Here is a 26,112-nt window from a genome sequence, read left to right as displayed (position 1 = left end):
CAACATGAGATTCACTCTATTATAATTTTAGATTTTTCATAATTTTATTAATAAGATATGATAGTTTATTGGGTGGGTTTCCTTTGACATGAGATCTTGACCATGTAAAACATTTGAGATTTTAATTCATGTCTTAACAATACATATCCTAATGATACTTATCTCAAGGATAATTTTCAACTATTGAATTTTGTGTTAATACAATAAGATCTTATGTCCTATTTCTTGAGTCAAGAGAGCCCAACCCTTTTACTTAAGGTTACTAGAAGGTTATAAAGGTAAAATCATAAATGTGACTATACATTAAGAATCCATTTTGGTAAAATCAATAAGTGCACCAAAATGGCTATCCGATTCTTATAAATATGACTCGACAGGTGACATATCCAATTGACTTCGTGGATAATTTCGGGAACATTAGATCTGTACACCTCGAGATTCATGTCAAGGAGTCTGTTGGGTATGCCACCTGTCCAGTTATATTATCAAGACTCATTTTAAAAACATTTTAAATTCATCTCTAAAAGCTTAGACACGTCAAAAAGAGTTGGGTTAACACATTCTCGGTTGAAAGTTTACTGCAGATCAGACTAATTAAAAAAAAAAACCCTCATTTTATAAACTGTTCGTAACAGTCCTATCGATCAAAACTCTGCAATTAAGAACCCTAATCTGATCTCCATTGAAGATCATCTCTCTCTTTCTCTCTCTCTCTGCAACAACAATGGCGGTTCCCGTTGTTGGATTCCCGATTCTTCTACTGGTGAGAATAATGGGAGTGGTGGTATCGGCTCTGATTCTTACATGGACTTTCCATTACAGAGGAGGATTAGCTCTTATCTCCGACGACAAAGCTCTCATCTTCAACGTAAGCTATATTTTATTATGATTCTATAGATCAACGTGTAGTTTTCAATTAGATCTTCGTTGTTAGATTTAGTGATCTTCTTGTCAATTGTCATCGATGCGTTATTTATTGAGATTGTAGCCTTAATTGTGATTTTGAGAGGTGAAAAATCAGGATTTGGTTCTGTGAGATGGATCCAATTATTGTACTATGTGATCGATGGTGATGGAAGAGAATTGATATTTTATAGATCATTTGGTGATTGATTTAGTGATATCTGTGTGAGACAGTTACAAACCTGAAAATTTAGTTAAAAAAATAGAAAACTAATAACAATTTTATTGATATGATCTCTTTGAGGGGATTGAACCTCCTTACATCTTGCCTCTTCGAGGGGGCAAAGCCTCCTATAGGATTTCTCCCAAATATTTTTCTCTTCCTTTAGCCTAAATCCCTAAACCTTTATTTGTAACCTACTTCCCAAAAAATAATTTCTTCCAAATGTAGTCTTCCATTGATCACAAACAGTTCTTCAAGTCTTGCCTTCTTTGAATCGTCACATGAATGTAATGTAGTCTTTGAATGAGAACGAAAGTAAAGGTGACCGCTTCGAGGGGGTTTTCCTCCATCCTTTGGCTTTCACAACATTCTCGTCCTCCATTAGAACCCATAGCCCAAGAAAGTGCTCTGATACCATTTGTTAGGAATCTGAAAATTATAATTATAATAAATAAAAATAAAAAACTAATTAATATTTTATTGATATGACCACTTTGTGGGGGTTGAACCTCCTTACATCTTGCCTCTTCGAGGGGCAAAGCCTCTTATAGGATTTCTCCCAACTATTTCTTCTCTTCCTTTAACCTAAATTCCTAAACCTTTATTTATAGCCTACTTCCCAAAAAGATAAGATAAGAAGATAAATCTATTGTAACTAATCAAACCTTTAAGAATCCTAATCTAACACAAAATCTTATTAAATAGGATATTATTTACTAAATCCCTAATTTTTTTCAACTACTAGATAGGGGTCGTGATAGAGACTTTGTTACTAAGTTGGGATTCGGCAACAGGGCAATTATTCAGTAGGGGTTCAGTTTGGTTAATTTGGGAAAATTTCGTAAAAAAATTGGGAAAATTTCGGAAGTTATACAATTGATGTTTTTGGGTTTCTTCCCAAAACCCATCATCTTCAACCTCCCTAATTCAGAATTTTAATGTTGACGAGGATAAAAAATTTAGGTTGAGAGATAGAAATTACTATATCCAACTTTTTATCCATAAATCCTATCTTATTTGGAGAATTTTTTGCTGCGTTGGTACAAAGTTGCATCAGTTTCCATGTTGTCCAATTGTATCAACTTGGTATGACCATTGGAGAATTGAAGATGATGAATGCTTTCATCTTAGTTGGATGGATTTAGTCGAATTAGTGGCAATTTGACTTGATAAATTACTCCACCAACTAAAAACGGTCTTGCACCACCAAACAAGGAAACCATATTCTTTAAAGAGATGTCAATCTGTCAATCTTCACTAGTTCTGGATATAGAGAGCTTCATACTTGAACCAACAAGAGGTTGGTGAGATGGCCAAGACAACACCTCAAGAAGTGGAGGTCCTGTGTTTGACTCCCCCCCTTGGGATTTATCCCAATACACTTGGTATATGTGTACCCCATGGGATTAGTCCGGTGCTCTAAGAGGCCCACGTTGACTGAAGTCCTTGAGCCAAGCTGCATGGAAGTCCCGCGTGTCATAGGATCATCTATTGCTTGTAACACACCTATTGCTTTTACTACGTGTTACACCGTGTAATCTCAATATTATATCAACAAAGTTGCCTCCGGGTTTTACCTCGTTTACTTGTTTGCTAGCTACGTTTGTGGTGTACGATCATTTTTACAAACTTGCTTGTGGATTAGCACCCCTTACGCCGCATGACCTCACTTCGAAAGAATACGACCATGACAGTTGGTATCAAAAAGAGCTTCATATGTCTTCATTTTCTCGGTTTTTATCCTCCATTTCTTGCTCCCTTTCTTTTGTCTTTTCCTCTTCAGAATACGAAGTGAGATTGTTATGAAGTCTACTTGATTGTAACACACTCTTAGTATTCCCCTTTTTAACTCTAGACAACATGTATTTAATTTGAACTAATGTGAGGAAAATGATTTCTTACCATTTACCTTGGGGGAAGGTGCTGCAGCACGGGGATGGAAGAAGATAAAAAAAGAGGGGAATTAGGGAATTTGGTTAAGGATCTAGGATTGGGTTAATGATTTAGTTACAATAGAGTTACCTCAAAAATTTAGGATAAACCCCAATAATTGGGTTGTGGGGTTTAATTACAACATTTTAAAATTACGATTAGGATTTAGGTGTATAGGGTTAAAATTTGTAAGGTTAGGGGATCAAATTTGGGATTTGGAATTGGGTTAAGGATTTGAGCAACAATAGGAAAAGGGTTTTCAAAATCCCAATTGACGATTGAGATGCAAAATGTAAAGTTTTGTAAATTACGATATTTTGGTTGGAGTTGGATAAGTGTTAAAGGAAAATGGTTTATAGGGTAGGGATTAAAGGTTAAGAGAAATAGGGAAAGGACTAAGGGTTGAGGAAAAAGATTTTCAAGAAATCAAGATTCAAGAATCAAAGTTAAATAATTGAAGAATTCCATAATCAAAATTCAAGAATTTAAGAAATCAAGAAAACATAGTTTATGAATTGGTTTCTTTAAAGGATTTAAGGGTTCTTAATGGTTCTTGATCTCTCACAAATAAGCAAAAAAATTACCGAAAAGAGGGATTGAGGAAGAAGATAGAAGATAATAAAAAGATTAAAGAAAATGATATGTTTATCCTAGAATCACCCCAATGATTTTCATGGCATCAACCACATTAAATGCACCAACATTCAAAATCCTAATTTTAAAATTATAAAAAAAATGACATTTTTGACTTTGAGATGTAAATCCCTTGTAGAACTGATATCCTACCAGTATTTTGATCATAACTCTCTCAAAACTCATTGGAATCGCAAAATCTTGGGCTCGTTGGATAGGTAACTAAATAACCTTTCAAACGACACCAAAATCAACTTAATACAATAAGTTTTAACCCTTTTAAAATAATGTCTAAATAAAAATGACGTGAATAGTATTTTGATCATAATTCTCTCAAAACTCATTGGAATCGCAAAATCTTGGACTCGTTGGATAGGTAACTAAATAACCTTTTAAACGACACCAAAATCAATTTAATACAATAAGTTTTGACCTCTTAAAATAATGTCTAAATAAAAATGACGTGAATAGTACCTAGACTTGAATCAAATTCCTAAACTAACTTAATAATAAACTTCTATAAAAAAATGAAAGACCCATGACTAAAACCCGATAATTAAATAAAATAAAATCCTAAAATTAAAACTTGACCCAAATAGGTTAGGCCCATGGACTCTAATGTCCCCATCAGAAGGGCTTGTTGGATGATATGCATTGATGTTGAGGAAATAATTGTTTATATGAAAGACTAGAGACTAGTAGGAACTAGGAACTTAAAATTTTGTTGCCCTTAAAGAGAGAGGTCAATAAGATAAAGCTCTTGGATGGACTTTGAGAACAAAACATTGTATGAGATAATTATACTTTGTTTTTTTTTTTGTTGTGCTCATGCTAAAGCACAACATTGGAGTCTCCAATAATACACCAGTGTGACCCGACTAAAGAATTTATAGACTATCCAAATCCTGCCTGTCGAAGCTCCATCAGATGCTTGAGTAAGGGTCATAAACATTTGTTATCAATATCTATGAGAAGTTAAAACAGATATAGAGTAAGTTCTTATGTTATAATGAGCTTCTGTGAATCTAATGAGTTTTGGCTTATGATTATTGACTCTAAATCTCTAATTTTATTGATAATATCATGAAGTCTTGTTTTGTACATATGGCTTTTGTTGATTTGACTATGATAGCACTAGGTTTCACTTGATAGATCTTGATGAAATTATTTGTTGTTTCCTTTTAGGTCCATCCTGTACTAATGGTGATTGGGCTTATACTTCTGAACGGTGAAGGTAAGGTTCTTTTTCTTGTTTTTTGATGAGCATGGGGAAGTAAACTACAGTTAAACCAGATTTACATGCCTGTCAAGACAAGTTGTTGTAAGTTCTATCTACTTGAAGTTGGAGATGATAGGTACAACAATGATGAAAAATAGGAATTTTAAATTTTCTAGCAAGATATGAAAGAGAATTTTTTCCTCATTAAAAGATTAGAGATTCATTAAGTGGAAACAGTAAATAAAGAACCTCATTGATAAAAACACTACTGAGAAATACTAGAGTTAGCATTCTAGTAACACTAAACCTGAAGAGTTTAATGAACCATATCCTGGTTTGAAATACTGAAAATAAAAACGAAGTTAACTATCGTCCCACTTAATTTGTAGTTTAGTTATCAAATTTAGTCAAATTCTAATACTACATATATACACACATATATAGGAAAAAGGTTACATGAACGAAGTTCTCATTTGGGTCATGTGGACTGCCATGCTTTCCCAAATGACACTCTTAAGGTTTGTGGTTTAGGAAAAAAAAAAACCCTTATTTTTGCCTGATCAAAGGCTTCGATAAAGGATGACCACTAAACTCCCAAATTTAGAACGATTGGTCAATGGTGGAAAAGTTTTTTTTCGTAGTGTTCTTAGGACTTTGTGCTCTACATCTATGTGGCTTCTGATCATGTTTTAGGGTGCTACACGTAGGTGGTCCTTTAGTCCATGCAACCCTATCTCATATGTACATATATAAAGTATTGATCTTCCTTGGGCAATAAGAACTCACTACAGTAGTGGGATTCTGTGCACAAGAATTTTTCGATGTACATTTTTTTTTCTAGGCAAGCAAGGGGTTAGTGGCCAGAGGTGAAGGTGTGTTTAATGGGATATGAAACCTTGGCTATGAGATCAACACTCCTCAAGCCTTACCAACTTAGCTAAGTTGACACCTTCAAATTTATTGATGTACATGATACATGGTTCATATGAACTAAACAGTAAATAATTAGAAAATAGTAGAAGTGATTCGCTACAGTTTTTGGACTTCCAAACATGCCAAACTGGTATGCAGATGAAATACCATGTTATGGTTTATGTTTTTTTGTTTCCTGATCACTAATGTATGACTTCGATAGTTTTGTACATACATAATATGGATTCATTTTTTGTCATCATTAGATCTAATTGCTTTTACACCTGTAAGGTCTGATTCACTAGTTTTACGAGCTCATTGTCAATTCAGAGTCATTTTATGCCATTGTTGGATCTAATCCCTTTTACATTTGTGAGTTTTGATTTACTAGTTTTCCCATCTCGTTGGTTAATCAATGCCATTCAAGTCAAATCAGAACCTCGACAGTTTTAAAATATTGTAAATTATAACATAACAAATATCCTTGTTGAATGTTTGAAAAAATTTGAATCAGTTCATTGTGGTTTGGTGATTCATAGTTCATCTTAAGATACCACATACTGGTCCAAAAAATAAAAGAAAAGATGCAAAATTTTTTTTTTTTATTTATTTATAAAAAAAACTGGTAATAGTTAATCTTAGTTTGTTTGCTAGCTTTTAGGCCTTCAGAGAAGTGACAATAATTTTTTTCAATTTGCCCTAAATAAATAAAGTGGAATTAATCCTTTATGAGTTTATTTTAGTTCCTTAAATGGTCAACGAACTTGCTTTAATGCAATTTCTTGCACCACTTATCCATCCATTCCCCATCTTAAATATTTTTGTACCTCTTATGACTGCAGCCATGCTAGCTTACAAGACAGTCTCGGGAACAAAAAGTTTCAAAAAGTTGGTTCATCTTACGGCACAATCCTTGGCTTTCTGTTTGAGCCTTATTGGATTATGGGCAGCTTGGAAATTCCACAATGACAAGGGCATTGATAATTTCTACAGTCTGCACTCCTGGTTGGGTCTAGCTTGTCTATTTCTCTTTGGCATTCAGGTTCCTCCTTAAATTCCCTCTTGGTTTTAGCCTAGCAAAAAATAAAAATCCTTAAATTCCCTATATATATTCTGTTATTAATTCTTGCAACCATTGTTTTGGATAGTGGGTCACTGGATTTGCAACATTTTGGTACCCTGGTAGATCAAGAAACGGTAGAACATCATTGCTGCCATGGCACATGTTCTTTGGAGTTTATATATACGCTCTTGCTGTGGCTACTACTGCTACTGGTATCTTAGAGAAGGTGACGTTCCTTCAAAGCAATAACATAATATCACGCTACTCGACTGAAGCTTTGTTAGTAAACTCTTTGGGTATCTTGATTGTTGTTCTTGGGGGTTTTGTTATTCTCGCGGTCATAACTCCCATGAATGGCAAAACTGATGCTCATAAAGGAATAGCGGAATAGGCAAAGTTTCGAACCATGTATTTGATTAACCAGTTAGCAAGAGTTTGTATCTTTCGCTTATTGGAATTAGTGTGTTTGTTTGTTCTTGTAATGAGAGACAAATCAAAGTGAAATCCCATAATTTACTTCAAATCGATTTCTATAGAGCATCTCTGTTTAAACCTGGTTGTAGTCACAACTATTTTTCTCCAGAGAATCTATTCGTAATAATCTTCAAATTTGAAATAATAATGTACAGACTATTATTCGGTTCAAGTGTGTGGTGCATGGTGCCAACCAGAACTAAACTGAGTTCACTGTTTCAAGTAAGAGTCAGGACACTAGTTAATTGATAGTATGTGAAGACATGGAACAATTTTAGGCGATGAGGATCACATGTGTCTGAGCTTAAACTGCTGAACCGATGACAGAAGCTGAGAGAGCGACTCACAGTAGATAAAGGGCGATTCCATTTAGATTGATTCCATTATTAGGGTTAGATTTTAGCGTTCTGTGCATCAATTTTTCTAGTTTTTCTTTTCGGAGTGACATGTATAGTGGGACTTTGATTCTCACAAAAGATAGAAATCGAAAGAGACCTGTTGATTCTACCCAAAAAGGCCCATTTTGAGGGTTCTCTCTCTCATGGTTTTAAAACTTGTTTTGACATCTTGTCTATGAATGAGACCAAGTCATCTTGGATGAGATATCCGACTTATTTGATTCGTTTCAGACGAGATTAAAACAAAAACAGAAAATGTATTAGAATTAGAATAAACCATGTCTTTGAGATGACTTGTCAACTCGTTTTGTTGGTGGATGATACCGAGACAACTTGGACAAGATTTAAAACCATGCTCTCTCATCTTCTCTTTATTACTCATAATCTAGAATGTGAAGTTGCTTTTTAAGGAAGCAAGAAATGTTTAGTCCCTGGGGATATGAATTATTTGAGAAGGAAGAGCACAATGGATTCAAAATCGGCTTTTGTTCTCTTACATTTAGTGTATTGGTTTGCATCATTCACATGTATGACTGAAAATCATATCCCATTAGTATCGATGGGCCAGCAGATCTATCAAGAAAAAGTCTCTTAGCAAATTTTTTTTTACTTGTGTAGACTATGTTTATATTTAATAAAATCTCACCAGAGAGAGAGAGAGAGAACCAGTTATTTTGATCTATTATTAGACGTGAGGACTTGGATGAAGAGAGAAAAATAGTTTTACTACATTTTGCAAATCATTTTATGTATTTTTGCAACTTTTAGCAGCAATTAACATTGGTCCCACTTATTTTACGACCAGTCAAGCAAATCGTAAAACGCAAACTCATGAGAAACTTGTTTTTGTTTTTTTTGGGTGATTTACACCATTGTACGAAGGTTATCAAGCAGAGCCATTGTGTTAAGAAACGAGGCAGATTTATGTAATTCATCCATGATTTGCATATATTTTTGTGGACTATGGGGCAACCTATTTTGATTATTGGGTATGAGGCATAGATGATTGATTAGCTATCATCAAGGGACCTACACTCAAAGTCAAAGACTCATTTGTGATTTATAACCGTTGGATTAATTCTAGCTCCTTATGGGCCAATCTTTTAGTTGACCCTGTTTATAGCCGTGAGATTGTGTTACTTTTTGGTAAACGATATTGATAAAACATGAATCAAAATGCTCTTGGGTATATCATGTGGGCCCAAAAAAGTGTAACAACAAAAAACTTATTTCTAAAACTCGGCTCATTCAAGAAGAAATTTGAGTTTAACAACTCATATGAAGAATCACAAAAAGCTACAACCAATCAATAGTGTCCCAAAAGGCTTTGTACTGGTTTATGTGGAAGAAAAGTGGGAAGAGGAAGTATCTATCATCCCCAACATTTCAAGAATTACTAAGGCCATCCAACGATGGGCGTCCCATGCACCATGGGGTTGTTCGACAAGATGATGTATAAAAAATATTCCATAATACAGCAAATAAAGAGCAGAATTATAAAATTTGCTCGGAAATTAAACTCAGATTATACCAGAGAAGAAAACATCCCAAAATTGCTCGGAGAGGCGAAGAAATCACACTCTTCACTGAGACAAGTTACAACAACAACAACAACCACAACAAAAAATCCAAATCAAGGTGAAACATGAGACATTATTCTGAAAAAAGGAAAATGGTAGAAGGATCCTAAGAGGATGAAAGTCTTATTATCCAAGGAATGAAATCACAGGTGTGTAACATGAAAGCTGAGTACTAACAGAAAATTGAAAATCACTCCCTACTTCTTGGAATGAAACTGGCCATACAGTGTGCCCTCCTTCCTATATCCATATCTGTTCTCTTCGGTATTCTCGCACGATGACAGGTACACTTGTGGGCGGGACCTAAAACAAGCACAGAAAACATACTTGGCAATCTACAAATTTGAAAGGAAATAAATGAAGCAAAGCTGTTGTTTGTTTCCATATATAGTTTGCTTCATAAGAAAATTTTCCATCCATCTTGATAGTTCATTTATGGAAGAAAAAAAAATTATCTATTCGTCTAATGGTGAAAAATAAATTTTCAGGCCTGTAATTTTATCTCATCAAATTGTTCCCACGGTCAAGCTTAGACCCCATGCTCATGACTGAATAATTTTTCTGGCTTGTAAATGACTTCACCATGCAAGAATAAAATTAGAATGTGAAGAACTCCATAAACTTTTGAGCTAACATTCCAAATAAAAGGGACAAAAAAGTTGGAAGTATTAAACCAAAGTCCGACTTACCATGCCATAATCTGTAACAATCATTGAGACATAATCTGAAGGCGTTGCATCGTAACTGTCACCACATAAAAACAAAAGACGTGCTTAAATAAGAAACTGAGGGGAAAAAGGAGAGATTCTATTGCCACACCAACTTTTGCTAATGCCACCCCAATGCATATGTAAATCAACAAAGGGAGATTCTTTTAGCAAACATCTCTGGGTGGCATTATCAAAATTTGGTGCGGCAATAGAAGCTCTAAAAAAGTCACTTTAAACTTGTCAAAAGATTAAAGAAAAAAAAAATGGACCCGCTTATTGTAAAAAAAATTCAATACTTACATAAGATTTAGAAGTTGCAGATTTTCATTACTACCCTTACTGCCCAAATGACTCAAGTCCTTCCTTCCAGGAACCTTTGAAATGGCATCTGGATTACCTGCAAACCCAAAAAAGACAGATGCTTATAACATGGAAGCGTCCCAGAAGAATTAATTTTCAATTACAAGAAAAAAGTCCACTCCGACGTCAACTTTGATAGGAAAACAACTTACCAAGTTCATTAGAGCAAATCGAATCAAGCTGCACCCTTTCGTGAAATTTGTAAGCTTCACAACATATTAAGACTGGAACACGGAATGCATGAGCGACCATAGCCACACATGCAGTACCAACCCTTGAGTAAACTGTTCCATTAGATAACACCGAAGAAGCCCCAAGGAAAACCCGTGTAACTTCATGCATGATATAAGAAATAGCATTTATATGAGTATACGTACAGGTGAGGCCTTTTTCCACCAACCTACGAAGTAATTCTTGCCCGTCAAGCTTTGGACGTGAATCTACTATGACAACACGAAACTGTTTCCCAAGTTCATGAGCATATAATAATACCATTTCAACAACAGAGGACGACCCATATGTGAGAAGTACATCCCCATCCCTAATCTTTGTCACGGCATGCTCAACTATTACCTTACCAGCAAGTATTATCTTCTCATTTATAAAACGATCAATATCTGATTGAAGAGCTGCTTTAGATTCTGATTCGGAAAGGGTCAAAGGTAATTTTGCAATGCGATTCTTCAAAAACCTGATTGCGTTCCCCATGCTGATCGAAAGGGGCCTACATTCGTTCAGAAAAGAAACATAACTATTGATTTTTGCAGTTAAATCCCTAACAAGAGATTTTTCTGATGGTGTGGAATAATCTCTAATGGCATCTTTGAATGCTTGAAGCATTGCAATACAACGATCATTACCACCAGAGATATCGCCTGCCAAATACTGCAATCCAACCTGATCATAATTGCAGAAAATATATTAGGTGAGTGAATAGTACAATAGAAAAGGATGAGTGTATAGTACAATAGGGGAGTCAGTTGATCATATTATAATCCATTGTCCATTCTCGTTTGGAGTTCGAGTGCACTTCCTCTCCTCAGTTGGATTGGGTTCTCCCTCGTGATATTTTTTCTCTCTTATTAGGGTGGTCTCAGAATGTCTTCTCCAATAGAAAAAGATATCTTTGGACTACTCTTCCTTTTGCTATCTGTTGGGGCCTTTGGAAAGAGAGGAATAAAAGGGTGTTTAAGGGAAAGGAAAGCACCTCCCAAGCTGAGCTTCTGGAGATTATGTGCTTCATCTACTTCTGGACCAAATTAAGTAAAGATTTTGGTGACGTTTCCTTTGAAGACTTTGTGTTTAAGTGGGATTCTTTGTGTGCTGGGCAACTGTTGTGGGGTTTGGGCGGCCTTGGGCCTTTTGTTTTATTACTTTTTTATTTCTTTCTTTTTTGGCTTTGTTTCTCTTGTTGTGGGGGCCATCTCGGCTTCCTTTTCTTCTTCTTTTTTTCTCCTTTGAATTAATAAATTTATACTAATAATAATAAATTAAAATACACACACACATATATATATATAGAGAGGGAGCAGTTCGGCAGCCCTAAAGTATGCCAAGTTTTGTGCCAAACATTTTTTGTAAATCACTTTTGATGGGGTTAGAAGTTTTGGAATAAGCTAATTTTTTGTGAGGATGATCTCTACGGTGAAGAGATCATCCTCACAAAAAATCAGCTCATTTTGAAACTTCTAACCCTAGTTTACAAGTTGAACAATCGTGGACCGTCCAATTTTTGTAAATCACTTTTGATGGGGTTAGAAGTTTTGGAATAGGCTGACTTTTGGTGAGGATGATCTCCTCATCATAGAGATCATCCTCACAAAAAATCAGCTCATTCCAAAGCTTCTAACCCATATTTTGAAAAATGTTTGGCACCAAACTTGGCAAACTTTAGGGCTGCTGAACCGTCCCCATATATATATATATATATCTTGTATATATTGTCAGCCATTCTTTACACTATATGCAGTAAGAAATCAGTATCCTCTAGGAAAAAAACTAGCAGGACAGAGTGGTGGAAAATACCTTGTATACATCAGGATGCACCGGATCAAGTTGGAAAAACTTTGACTCAAGATCAGGAAGCTGAGTTCCGTGTTCATATTGTGGCAAATGTCTAAACAATTCAACTCTGTTTCTAGCTTCAGTTTGCTTGACAACAGCACGCCTTTTAGCTTTTTCAACCCGGTGCTTATCATCAAATTGCATGCGTGGTTGAGGGACATCCTTCTTCCTATCTTTTTCTTGGATGCGATCACTTCCCTTCTTCTCAGAAGCTGTTACCGAAGCTGCAACTTGAGCACCATCTTTCTTTTGTGGTGGAGGCTTCACAGCTTTAGCTGGTTTTGGATTCACTGGAGCCACTCCACCAGAAGAAGAAGCAGCAATCTTACTTCCTTCAGCTAATCACCATCACGAAAGAAGAGCATACCCACCCAATGTCCAGATGATTAGTACATAACTCAACAAAAACATTAACAATAGATGGCATTTCAGAACTTTCGACAACTGGTCAATCTTATAGAAAGTACGTGAAAACAATGAAAATAATAAAAGGTTCCTAAAGTGGAGGAGTGGGTCAGTGCTTTGATGGCCTAAAAAGTGTGGGACTTATGCCTCAAGATGACGGGTCTCATAAGCACACCTTCTAAAATGAACACAACAAAATAAATAAAAAGGAGGAATTAAGTAAAACTTCGAAAACATTCATCCATTTCATATGGAGGAAAGAGTGGCCTTGCTGCCATGATTCACTGCGATTCAGCCCCATGTCGCACAAATTTGTCTTAAATTCCAAAACAGTAAATAGGCTAAAGGTTCTTTTGTTTGGAGCGAGGGAAGTAGTTAGATGTGGCCGTCATAATGGTGACAACCAAGACTAGTTATTCATTTCGAAAGATGACGGCATTCTGCTATTGGGTCATTTTACTGTTCATAGGTGTTATTTAAATTTTTTGCAGAATGGACATGTTCTACCTTTATTTAAGTAATTGAAATTCAAATTTCAATTCTTGAATTCAAAAATCAAATTTCATTCTAGAACACATTTTTTCAAAACACGTTTAATATTTAATCTTTGGGGAGCCCACCAGTATTGTTACTTTAAGTCACGGCCAAAATGATTCAGATTTGTTTAGACAATGATTGATAGGATAAGTATCGGAAATATCAAAATGTTGAAATTACAATTGATCTTATATTTTTATCCATATTGACATGTTTAGATGTACTCAGAACAAAACAATTGCAAATGGCGGAAAAAATTTAAGAAAGAAAAAAATTAATCAAAATATTTCAATTATTACAAAAATAGGAACATCTTAGAGCAACAACTACATGGACATATGATGGGCCTCAAGCATATTAATGAGTACATGCGCAATCTAAGTCTCAAATATATTATTATTAATCATAAATGTTATTCTATTTAAACATAAAAAAGAAAATAATAGAAATCAATAGGGTAAGAGATATAGCATGCCATAAGCATATTATATGTACTATTTTTTTTTTAAGCAAAGCAAGGAGGGAAAAAAAAAAAGGACCAAAGCAGTCAAGAAGGCTAACAAAGAAAAGCAAAATAAGAACGAAAAAAAAAAGCACATCATAGAAGCTACAAGAATCCCCATCCCTAATAGGACAAATAGTCTCCAATCTTAATAAGTCTTCCCAAAAAAAAACCTTATAACTCTTCTAAGGAAAGAGCTATTATTTATGTATGATCACGATATGGCACACCAAAATCCATCTTCACCTATGAAAGGGTAGTGTGGTGGACAATGGCCACAGGAGTATAGATCCTTCAAGAGTGTCATGTAACACAACCTATCTGAAAAAGGAATATCATGTACGCCAAAGTGTTTATATCCCAATGCACATGTATTCACATCATTGGCATCGAGTGTTGATGTGATGCCCCAATGATGTGAATACATGTGATACACATGAGACATTTAGATACAAACTAGATATTTAAATAAATCTTTTATTCTCGGCAATAGGTATTTATTCTTCGTTGTTACCCAATTAACTTCATATAGTTGATGCACAGAAACAAAGACACATCTTTCTTCTTGACAAACAATACTAGCGCTCCCAAGGAGACGAGTAGGGCGAATAAACCCTTTTTCCTGAAATTCCTTTAACTGGCTCTCTAGCTCCCTCAACTCTATTGGAGCCATTCGATATGGAGTGATAGACACAGTAGTTGTCCCTGGGTAAAGATAAATGACAAACTCCATCTCCCTCTTTGATGGCAAGCCTGGGAATTCCTTGGGAAAAACATCTGAAAAATCTTTTACAATGAGAGGATGAGGGTATTTATTCTTCATCGTTACCCGATTAACTGCATATAATTGATGCACAGAACCAAAGATCCATCTTTCTTCTTGACAAATAATACTGGCACTCCCCAAGACGACGTACTAGGGTGAATAAACCCTTTTTCCTGAAATTCCTTTAACTGACTATCTAGCTCCCTAAACTCTATTGGAGCCATTCGATATGTAGTGATAGATACAGTAGTTGTCCCAGGCTAAAGATCAATGACAAACTCCATCTCCCTCTTTGGTGGCAATCTCGGGAATTCCTCGGGAAAAACATCTGAATTTTCTTTGACAATGATAAGATCATCTTCCTAATTACTAAAACCTTCATCATCTATTGATAGTCGAGCTAAAACATACGGAAGAACATCAGTCCTAGTTGATGGTATAGAAAAGAAGATATTCTTTCCTTTTCTCCGATAAATTGAACCAAATGGCAACCAAGTAAATGAAAGGTTACTTTTTTCTTGAAACAATCCATTGAGGCATGATGAGCTGCTAACCAATCAATGCCAAGGATAACATCAAACTTAGTTATATCCAAAAGGATTAGGTCCACCTCTAACTCTAGGTCAACTATCCGGATTATACAAGATTGACAAACTCTATTGGTTTCAACACCATTTCCTACCGAGGTAGCTACAAACAAAACTTGAGGTAAGGGTTCTGATTCTAATCCCAAGAATGATACGAGCGTAGAAGATATAGAATAATGAATAGACCCAAAATAGAAAAGCACACAAGCCAAAGAATGGCATACTAAAACAGTACCTCCAATTGCTGCATTATTAGCCTTGGCATCCAAGTGCACTACTACGTAAACTCTCTCCTGAGCTCTTGCTCCTTGACCCGACCTGATTATTTCGATGTTGCTACTGAGGTGGCCAGTGCTTTTGGTTTTGCTGTTGTCGGGGTCTAGGTGGATCCTGCCACTGCCTTTGTTGGTTCCCCTGAAAGTTTTGCGGATGCTGTCTCCACAGCTAAGGCTGTTGAGGATAAGAAAACTACTAGTTTTGGGGTCGAAAATGTTGAGTTCGTTGTCCACCGAATCGCAAGCAATTCCTCCTGAGGTGACCCAACTGACCACAATTATGACATCGTGGCCCTTCTGTATGGTTCCTCCTCTCCTGCTGATTCCCAACATTTCTTCCCTGATCGAACCTTTTTGGATGACTAAATTGTTGTCTTTTAAAATCACTATGACTTGAAGAAATACTACTCTTTATTTTCTTCTCACGAATTTTGTGAATTTCCTCCAACTCTCTTTCCATTAAAAGAGCTCTATCAACAATATCAAAGTGAATCTGATGCAGGACAGTGAGGAAAGAAAGGGAAAATATGGGGTATAGGTAAATCTGCTCGGGGATTGGGGATTGGGTTAAGGAATTGGGCAACAATAGGAAAATGATTTCCAAAACACAAAGTTTTCCAATTACAACTTGAAATTACGATTAGGGGAAGATTTAGGGTATTCGGATTAGATAGGGTAAAATAAAATGGGATTTGTAGGGCTCCAGAATCAAGAATTAAGAAAGGGTTTTCAAGAACCAAGAATAAAGAAATCAAGAAAACATAGTTTATGGATTGGTTTTTTGAAAGCATTAAAGGTTTCTTGATCTCTCACAAATAATAATAAATAAATAAAATAGAAAAGATGGATTGAAGAAGAGATAGAGGATAAGAAGAAAATTAAAGAAAAAAAATGATATTTACCTTGAAATCACCCCAATGATTTCCATGGCATCAACCACATTGAATGCACCGACATTCAAAAGAAAACAAAGACTTCTATAATTTTGTTTATTCCATTCATTCTCAGTAAATAAACCTTAATACAATCTATAAATCAAAAAATCAACCAACAGTCCTAATAAATCTAGACCCAATTAAGTAAAAACCTAAATAATTACAAATTTTTTATCGAAACCCTTGACTATTGACTTGATTTGTGTTCTGCATTAGAATCCTCAATTTTAACATTGTTATCGTCTTTCTCTTATATTCCACTGCAACCCTTTTCAAAATTTAGTAACCTTGTCTTTTTCGCTTGCCACTATGTTAGAAGTGTAGCGTGATAACTCAGCAAACTTAGCCTCATACTGGGTTACTATCGTCTCCTTCTACAGTAGCTATATGAACTCTGCTATTTTCTAATTGCGTGCAGTGTAAGGGAAGTACTTCTCCAAAAACATTCTCAAACACCCCCCAAGTCATTTAATCAATATTCTTAGATCTTTTTACCATGTCCTACCAAAAGTCTCCCTTTCATTGGAACATGGATTACGCAAACACCACCTTCGATCCTTCTAGCACTAAGAGAGTGTCCAGGTATTTACTTATCTCCTTCCATCGTGCCTCTGCCTCTAGTGGGTTCGTTGAACACTGGGGCTGAGAGTTGTTTGAAGTCCCCCATCGCCTTCATTGTTATGTCCTTCGCCCTTCCCCTCACTAGTGTAGGTGGTACAGCTATCGTTTGTTGTCGCAATAAGATTTATTGTTGTTGGATAGAATTGGTCATCCCAAATTATACCTGGAAAACATCTTGTAATTCATCGCCGACGAGGAAGTTTCTCCATAGCCAACCATGACCTATTTACACACAAGGGATTTAAGTTCTCTTCCTACTTTTAGGTTCTATCCTGGATCAGAGTCAATCATCTTATAATATTCACCAAATTTAAACAATCATTAATATAGTTAATCAAACTTTTATTCCAATAATGTTCAGAATAAACGGTAAATTGTAAAAGTAATCAAGTGATGGAAAAGGTAAAAATAATCTTGGTCCTAAGATAATCATTCCATCAGAATTATATGTTTGTCCACCACGTCTACTTCTTGCATTTCCCTAATCCTGGGGTCACTCGTGGCTTCAAGTTCCTTGTTTTCTTGGTTAAACTTGTTTTCATCTGTTCTACAAGGTCGCTTGAGCTTTGATTCTAACAAAAGGCGATACTCCGGGCCTGTCATTCTTTTTCTAGGGTTGGGTTGAGGCGCTGGTTCTTCCCTTTCTTCTCTAGCTGGGGGTCTGTGGTGAGTATGGTCCATCTTTTTGTAAGGAGTGATTAATTGCCTTACCATCTTTTTTGTGCCTACAACAAACCTCACAGTGATTATACTGGTATAATAACACTAACATGCATGAATGCAATCAAATGAAGCAATAAAAAAGAATCTTCAACCAGCTCTAATACCACGTCATGACACCCCAAAATCCGAAGGTCCATGACCTAACCCATCACTCACAAGTCAAGACGTAGATCCAGATCTTTAGTGTCAAAAAGAAGATTTATAGGAAAGTAAATTTATCAACAAATAAGATCTTTATATTGGGCCTCACAAGTGGGAGTGCAAATAGAAAGTAAATTTATCAACAACCTAACATGTGCAAGAATAGGAATATGATACCTTCAAGACAGTGATCTCAAATGATAACTTTTCGTATTTGGACAAGGAAATTTGCCAATAAAACTAGTTGGTTGGTTGCATGTTTTTTTCAAAGTACAAATGAGTCTGAAATTTGTACCTTTAGAAGTCTAGAAGGCATATAAAGGTGCCCTATTTTACTAAAGATGCAAAATGAGGATGGGAAGAAGTGCAGAAACATTAGCAATGAAAATTTTGACAGGAAGAAATATTGCATGTGGGTGCAACTTAATCTATGCTGGACACATCTCACTTCAAGAGAAGCAGACATGATGTTAGATGATCCATAACCAAGAAAACTCCAAAATAGAATTTTTTATGTCCCCCTAGTACAAAGAGGTTCATGTCACACCCCTTGAACAAACCATGCTACATGGTAATTTGTTGGGCCTGTTGACGCATGAATATTCGAAAAATCTTCAATGGACACACAAAATATCATTTTGATCAGTGAATTTTTTCTATCCATTGGATACGATCATTTTGGGATAGTAAAATGCAATGGTTTTTTTGGGGTCTATTGACGCAAGAATATTCGAAAAATCTTCAATGGACACACACCATGAGATAGATGAAATATTTTTTTTCATAAGTATAAATTTATTAAAAGAGAGCCAAAAACAACAACCAGCCGAGATGACCAACAAAAAATAAAAAACATCTAAGTGTTACATAGAGATTCCCATCTAAAAACGAAGTCCTCAAAGTAGACACCCTTAATCTCTAGACATAATTTGCACCAAAAAAACAATAGGTCCAGAACATTCAACACAATATCCTGAAAAGAAGAAACCACCCCTTCAAAAATTCTCCTATTGCTCTCCAACCATAACCCCTAGGTAAAAGCAAAAGGAAGGAACCTCCAAGGATTTTCTTTCTCCTCAGAAAATGGAAGAATCCCAACTTCGGAATAAAGATGATAATGTATTAGGGAAAACCCCCATCAACCCATACTTCTTATGCTAACCATTAATCTATCTTTACATATAAAAAAAAAAACCAGAAAACTTTGAAAAGTCATAGGAAATGGGACCCTATGGAATACGACAACTAGCAATGCATCATAATGTGGTCCACGGACTCTCCATTCGAATTGCAAAGATAACAAAAGTTTGGAGTCACAAAACCCTGGTTGATTAAATGATTAGGAGTGGTAATTTATCAAAAGTTGTTAACCAAGTAAAGAAACACAATTTTGAGGGAGCGAGAGCCTTTGATCCCCAAATGAACTTGAAAGGGAAATGCAAAGAGGAAGTGGTAGGCGTGGATATACCATAGGCAAACGAACTAATAGAGATGTTAGAACCTTTAGTACGAATCCAGTCCATCCCATCATCTTCCGTGGTCGCCCAATGAACATGATCAAGCTAAGTCATTAAATCTTGTACATCATGCAATTCCCAATCATTGAAACCCTCTTGAAACCTAATTCCCAAACATTCTCGTTTCCCTCAAGATTCAAGAAAAAAGCACAAGGTAGCCACTTTTCAAGGAGAGATTGTAAAGAGCGGTAATTGAGTACAAAACATTGAATCCCTGCACCACCAATCCTCCCAAAACCTGACCCTATCTCCCTTGCCTACATTTTCACCTCCCCAGTCTCCCAACCATTCCAACTTTTCCCATATTTAGCCTTGATTATCTTCCTCCAAAATCTAGATGTTTCAACTCCAAATCTCCACAACCACTTTGCTAATAAAGCCCTATTTGAGACCTTGAAACCCCTAATACCTAAACACTCATCCTTATTGGAATTGCAAACCACTTTCCAATTTACTAAATGCATTGCCTTGACCCCATTCTTATAGTGCCACAAAAAGTCTCTGGCCAATTTACTAAATGAGATAGACGAAATATTCATATGTACCTAGAAAAATATGAGAAGTCACTTTTTATGCGGCACCAAGCTTTTTGTACCATGGATCCATCAATTTTTTTTTATCTCTTATCCTTGTTTTATAGAATTTCCAAAGACTAATAGCAGAGCCATGTTACTTTGAGAAAGCAGTTTAAATATATTTATAAATGAGGGGTATATCTGTCTTTTAAAGACAAAGACATTTGTGGGACCCACTAGATGGGTGAATGCATTGAGAAGGCAGTTTAAATATATTTATAAATGAGGGGTATTTGAGTCTTTTAAAGATAAAGATATGTGTGGGACCCACTAGATGGGTGAATGCGTAATGAAATTGACGAAGTTGAGGGTAGAGAGAGTTTTCTCAACTTTAAGGGATAATATGTAAACGGCACTTATTTTTAACATTACCCAGTAAAAGACTCAAATGAAACAAATAGAATAGATTTGGATAAATCCCATTGTCTAATCACAAAATACAAGGATTGTATATCATAAGCCAATTTTCATATCTATATAAAATAATGCATTCTATCACATGTCACATGGAAAAATGTCCATATTATGTATGGAGAAATCTACACAACACAGCACATGCTCATGATGCCAAAAGGCTCCTACTGATTTTTTATCACGTGCTTATCAAATATAAAATTTCCAGCAAGCAAATTGAACTATCCCTTAAAGTAGTGGAAAAAAAATATACTTTGAATGCATCTTCTTGCTCTTTTCCACTAAAAAAACTGTGCCCTTATTGCTGTTTATAATTTTCTTTTCCTTGGAGCTGTTTGCAATTTTTTTCCCAAACACTTGTTACTTATCAAAGAATATAGATACTGAGACAATGGTCTCAGATTTAGTTAAATACCATATATCAAACAAAAACTTCAAATAATAGCAGTATTCAAGAAAATAAGGAAATGGATTATTTGTACCTTTTGCAGCTCGCTGAGCCTCCTGAAGGGCACGCCTTTCAGCTTTCGAGGTTTTCTCTTTCAATTTATTCGAACTTGGCGGGCGTTCCTTACGCACTTCTACCAATCCTCCATCACCTTTTTCTGTATGAAAAATTTTAATCAAATGCTGCAGTTCATTATGAGAGCAATGGAAACCCCTAAAATGGCTAGACATATAGCCACACACAATGTCCATATGAAATAGCACAAAGTAGATTTACATGAGGTCAGCTTGTTTTTGTTTTTTGTTTTTATTTTATTTTATATGTATACATTTATTGTGAAGGCATCAGATTTGAGAATGAGACCAGAAATTTCATGAAGTACGAATCTTTTAACTCAATAAGCAGTTAGAGAGAGGATGGATGGACAAGCTTATTTTAAAAAGCACACCACATAGATAACAAGGCAAAGGAATGTCTTCAATCCAACATAAAACTTGTTAGCCCAGTTTTCAAAGTGAGGATAAGCCCTTGTGATTTTTATTTGTTTTTGGATAACTCAAGCTCTTGTCATATTTGAAACCATTATATTAATTTGGAAAAAGAATAGGATTCTAAACTTCACATGGACGATTGATGGTTTTGGGAAACAAGCAGCAGGACCCAGATTAAAAGACAAGTCAGTTTGTGTGTTTGTTGTGCATGTCATTGATGGGTCAATCCTTACTCAACCACTAGGAATCCTGGGTATCCTGGAACAAGCTTTCCAGTATAATTTCAGATTATATCCCTTATGAGATTTCATAATTTCGTGTGAATGCTAATCGTATAGCGTTTTCCAAAAAAGGGGAAGACAGTACATCCCATGCGATACGTAACTACCAATGTGAACCAAACACTGGAGCCCCCCTCCATCTACTGCCTTTATTTTATCATGATAGTGGAGAGAGAGAGAGAGAGAGAGAGAGAGAGATTCCTGGTGATAGCTTCCGTTCTCTTCATAATATTTAGAGTATGTGATTGCTCTTTTTTCCCCCTAAAGACATTTACTACCTATGGTCCGTCAGAGGTCCAGAAAACATCTGAAGAACATTGGTACAATAAACTCTCTCTATTAAAATACAGACCAATTAACTTATCAAAAAACTACAGATCAATTATAAATAACATCTGAGTATTAGGGCAATCAGTTTCAATTTCAAGAGCACCTTGGCTAGCATCTCCATTTATTTCTTATATCTTGTATTCATTCCAAATTACGTGGAGCTTTTTTTTTTTGTGGAATCATAAGGTAGATTGGAGGAAGTTTCATCTTGTTAGTTGGAAGTCCATTTACCAACTGAAGAAAAATGGAGGGGTAGGTATTCGAAGAGCTAGACTCACTGATTATGCTCTTTGGTAAGTGGTTGTCAAGGTTCGAGGAGGAGGTTGTTGGTCTGTGGAAGCATAGTCAGTAAGTCAGGATTCAAGAATAGGTAGGCAATGGGGAATTTGGAACCACTGTTGTTATGGTTCTTCTCCTCTTGAAGATCAGTTTAAAATTTATGTATTATCATTTATAAAAACAAAAAAGAAAGGTCTAGCAATTCAATGGTTCATGTCTTTGACTAGAGACAACATATCTTGGAGTTTTGGCATCAAAAGAAATTTTAATGATTGGAAGATTGAGTTCGTTGCTGACTTGATTAGTCGGGTATCAACTAAGCCCATATCTTTTGTTCAACAGATGACAGTAGAGCCAGCTTGAAAAGTAGGTGTGGTCCTTTTTTTGTTCCATCTCTCTTCTTTACTTTAAATCCCAATTTTTCTCGTTAGTTCCCAACATCTGCATTTTGGGGTAATAAAATTCCCTCCAAGGTCTCCTTTTTAATTTGGCTAGCAGGGGCTCTTGATAGGATTCTAACTCAAGATCATGTAATTGTGGCGTATCACAAGTATCAAATTTTGTTTCTTATGTAAAAGTAATGGGGAATCATTTGATCACATTCCTATTCATTGTCCATAAGCTCAGATCATTAGATCTCTCTTTCATATCTCTTGGCCTTTTTCAAGGTCCGTGTCCCCCTTATTCCAAAGTTGGCAATCCTCGACTTCTATAGACCAAAAAAGAATTATACGGAAGTTGACTCTACTTGCTATTTGTAGCTATTGTGGAAAGAGAGAAATGGTCGGATGTTTCAAGGTAAGGAGAGATCTAACCATGATGTTATTGTCTCTAAGCTAGAAATCATTTTTTTATTATTTATTGATAAAGAAAGAAAAACAGCAATAACAGCCAGGTAGGTCGAGTGACCCACCCAAGAAAGAAAAGAAAATAAGAAAAAGGAAAAACAACTTAGGGAACTGAAATGTTACAAATGCTATCCCACTAGACAATGAAGTCCTAAAAAAAAACCCTTTGAACTCTTTGAAAATTTTACACTAAAAGAATAAAAACCCGAGAACCATTTTGACCAACTCGAGTTGATTGAGCTTATCCTTCAAAAGTTCTTGCATTCCTCTCTTTCCAAATGCCCCAACAAAAACGGAGTAATGTTCCAAAAGCAATCTTTTAGAGTGCCGAAAGCTCAACCCCAATTGAATCCATTCCCCCTGAACTTCTCTAACCAAGCTTGGAACACAACAATCCACCCCAAACACAAATAAAAGAAATGAGCTCATACCTCCTTTGCCACCTCACAATGCAAAAGTAAATAGTTAGTTGATTCCTCGTTTAACATGCACATAAAACAACCATTCAGACAGTTAAAGCCCCTTCTCCTCTATAGATCAAGCGTTTGGATCATTTCCCAAACTGCAGACCAAATAAAGGACGCCACCTTGGAAGGCACACTTGGACTCCACACTGCTACATGCGAAAAAGTAGGGTCCTCGTTCTATATAGAACTCTCTAACCGAGAACAAGCATTAGGTATTAGTGACCCAAGTTTTCACATCTTCCTCACTCAAACCTCCAGATGCTATATCAAGAAGACCCAATAACTTTGTGACCTTTGGCACTTCCCAATCATTCAACGACCTCCTTAAACCCAAATCCCGACCCAAAGTCTCATGATTCACCTCCCGAAAGCTTGCGATAGGAAGAATTCTCTTTCTAGAGATAGCTAAAAGCATGGGAAATATATCCCTCAAGAGTCCCCCTCCACACCACAAATCCTCCCAAAACCTTACTCTATCCCCTTTCCCTACCTAAAGCGTCATCCTCTTTTTCAATTGAAGAAGAATCTTTAAAATATCCTTCCACACCCCACACCCTAACAGATTTTTTGCTTCCCCAATTTTCCAACCAAAAATGTCCTCCCCAAAATTTTCCGCTATTACCTTCCACCACAAACCTTCATTTTCCACACCAAACCTCCATAGAATTTTCCCTAACAAGGCCCCATTCAAAGTCCCCAACTTTCTGAAGCCGATTCCTCCTTGACTCCTTACCGTACAAACATTTCTCCAACTAACTAAAGGGAATTTACTCCTCCATTCCTTGTCATGCCAAAGAAATCTTTGAACAACGTTGCTATCCTCAATTCCATGCTTCTAAGTATTGAAAACAGAGAACGATAGTATAGGTAGTTAGATGTAGTTGTTTTGTTGTCCCTTTTTTTTCGCTTTTTCCTTTTGTAGGTAGGTCATTTCAACCTCCTCCTTCGTTATTTAGTTTCATTTCTTCTTGAATAAATTTTATTTATAAAAAATAATCAAGAAATAAATGAGAGCAAAGCATCCAAGTCATTCAAACTTGACAACAATTGAATTGTTTACTCTTCTCCTCTATTGCTGACCACAGACACTATGTGATTGCCTATATTGATGTTGAACATAAAAAAGGTGTTTACTGCAAAAGATTGACTATTTCACAGAGGAAAAAAAAATCACATTTTGAAATACCCTATATCAATCTCAATCAAGTAGCATTAACAGGGACAGCCTTAGAATTACTTAAATTTCTCAATAAAAAAAAGATTTCTTTTAGGTCTTCAATCTATTCCACTTATTTGTGCCAACCATAATAGCAATTAAATTCAATTAAATAATTAATATTAAAAAACCATAAAAAATAAAACAGATTTCTGACTAACCAGATACACCAGGTGGCATTTTCACCACGGAAACTGTCGTCAGCTTACTCACAGCTGTAAAATTAATCGACTTCACTGCCTTCATATCAAATCCACCACTCGGTAAAGATGATGCAACTTTTCCAGAATTACTCCTCCGAATCCTTCCTGGAGAGGGCGTAAACTCCGAGAACTCTCCATCATCGATCTTACTCGAAGGAGACGGCGTAAGAGACGTCCCAAAAAGTGATTCGGAAGGATTATAGCTCCCAAGCGGCATGTTATCTCCAATCGAAATTCTCCGAAGAGGCGACATTGGGACCGGAACTGGCGCAGCTCGAGATGGTTGAAAAGCTATAGACGAAGAAGGATTATCGGATGCGTGTCGTGGAGGAGGAATCATGACTGGAGAGAGAGAATTTCCAGATGGAGATACGTTGGAGAGTGGAGGAGAAGCTAATTCGATCGGTACGGATTGTGTTCGATCTGGAGGAGCACTTGGAGCGAAGAATCCGACTTGGCGAACTTTAGGATCGATCACAGTTCTTGAAGATCTTCGCGTGTCCATGGATGGAGAGGGAATGCTAGGGTTTCGATTCTGGATAGTTGAAATTGAGTTTTTCTTCCATTAAAAGTAGGTTTTCGAGATTGGAGTGAAGAAATTAGTTTCGTTTGAGAAACTAGGGTTTGAAGAGTTGCAGAGAAGAGAGAGAGAAGAAGAAGAGTGATCATTCACGGCTCTCGTTTCAGAGAAAAAGAAGTTGGAGAATCTTTTTATTTTATTTTAAAGTAATTTAAATATGCTCCTTTGGATACTTTTCAATATTTGAGACGCCTCAAACTTTTTCAAAATTGGCAACACACCCCTTGACTGAGTCTTCTGTGAGATACTAACGGAAAATGATTTTTTTTTTAAAGAATTACTATTGGTCATTGCAACTTCTAAAGTTAAAGCCTCATGTCAACTCTCTCTTTGACCATACCATGAAGTTTTTAATAGGTAAATTATTCTTATTAGGCATGAAGAATAACTAAGAGAACTTATTTTTAAGGGGATTTTGGCAAGATTTGAACTCAGGTCTCTAGTATCATTATCTAAAGATTTTACCAACTAAGCTAACTGGTATCTACCACCTGCAATTC

At 36.0% G+C, this 26,112-nt stretch overlaps 2 protein-coding genes across 2 annotated transcripts; one reads left to right on the top strand and one right to left on the bottom strand.

Moving 5' to 3' along the window:
* Window positions 1–591: 591 nt before the first annotated feature.
* On the top strand, window positions 592–7,420 carry LOC147394556 (transmembrane ascorbate ferrireductase 2-like). Its single transcript, XM_086454090.1, has 4 exons — window positions 592–868; window positions 4,877–4,925; window positions 6,665–6,864; window positions 6,971–7,420. Exons 1-4 carry the CDS (start codon window positions 725–727, stop codon window positions 7,274–7,276), a joined length of 699 nt encoding a protein of 232 aa, XP_086310216.1. The 5' UTR covers window positions 592–724; the 3' UTR covers window positions 7,277–7,420.
* A 1,831-nt stretch (window positions 7,421–9,251) lies between these two features.
* Window positions 9,252–25,725, bottom strand: LOC147394555 (uncharacterized). Its single transcript, XM_086454089.1, has 7 exons — window positions 24,991–25,725; window positions 20,952–21,074; window positions 12,433–12,809; window positions 10,560–11,304; window positions 10,348–10,444; window positions 10,027–10,081; window positions 9,252–9,640 (listed from the first exon to the last, which is right to left on the bottom strand). The coding sequence occupies exons 1-7, from the start codon at window positions 25,535–25,537 to the stop codon at window positions 9,578–9,580; spliced, it is 2,007 nt and encodes a 668-aa protein (XP_086310215.1). The 5' UTR covers window positions 25,538–25,725; the 3' UTR covers window positions 9,252–9,577.
* Between the last annotated feature and the right edge of the window lie 387 nt (window positions 25,726–26,112).

Source organism: Akebia trifoliata, chromosome 9 (genome assembly GCF_017979445.1).
Source record: "Akebia trifoliata isolate Shusen 1 chromosome 9, ASM1797944v1, whole genome shotgun sequence".
NCBI lineage: Eukaryota > Viridiplantae > Streptophyta > Magnoliopsida > Ranunculales > Lardizabalaceae > Akebia > Akebia trifoliata.
Note: the sequence above shows the minus strand (reverse complement) of the source record. Positions and strands in the feature narration are given on the sequence as shown.

What these genes read in the sequence shown, in the direction of transcription:
- LOC147394555 (XM_086454089.1), bottom strand. Translation starts at nt 25,537, where the DNA reads ATGGACACGCGAAGATCTTCAAGAACTGTGATCGATCCTAAAGTTCGC. An exon ending in TGCATCCTGATGTATACAAG is followed by an intron (nt 11,305 to 12,432) that starts GTATTTTCCACC and finishes AATTATGATCAG; the next exon opens with GTTGGATTGCAGTATTTGGC. An exon ending in GATTTGCTCTAATGAACTTG is followed by an intron (nt 10,445 to 10,559) that starts GTAAGTTGTTTT and finishes TTGGGTTTGCAG; the next exon opens with GTAATCCAGATGCCATTTCA.
- LOC147394556 (XM_086454090.1), top strand. Translation starts at nt 725, where the DNA reads ATGGCGGTTCCCGTTGTTGGATTCCCGATTCTTCTACTGGTGAGAATA. An exon ending in ACAAAGCTCTCATCTTCAAC is followed by an intron (nt 869 to 4,876) that starts GTAAGCTATATT and finishes GTTTCCTTTTAG; the next exon opens with GTCCATCCTGTACTAATGGT. An exon ending in TATACTTCTGAACGGTGAAG is followed by an intron (nt 4,926 to 6,664) that starts GTAAGGTTCTTT and finishes TTATGACTGCAG; the next exon opens with CCATGCTAGCTTACAAGACA.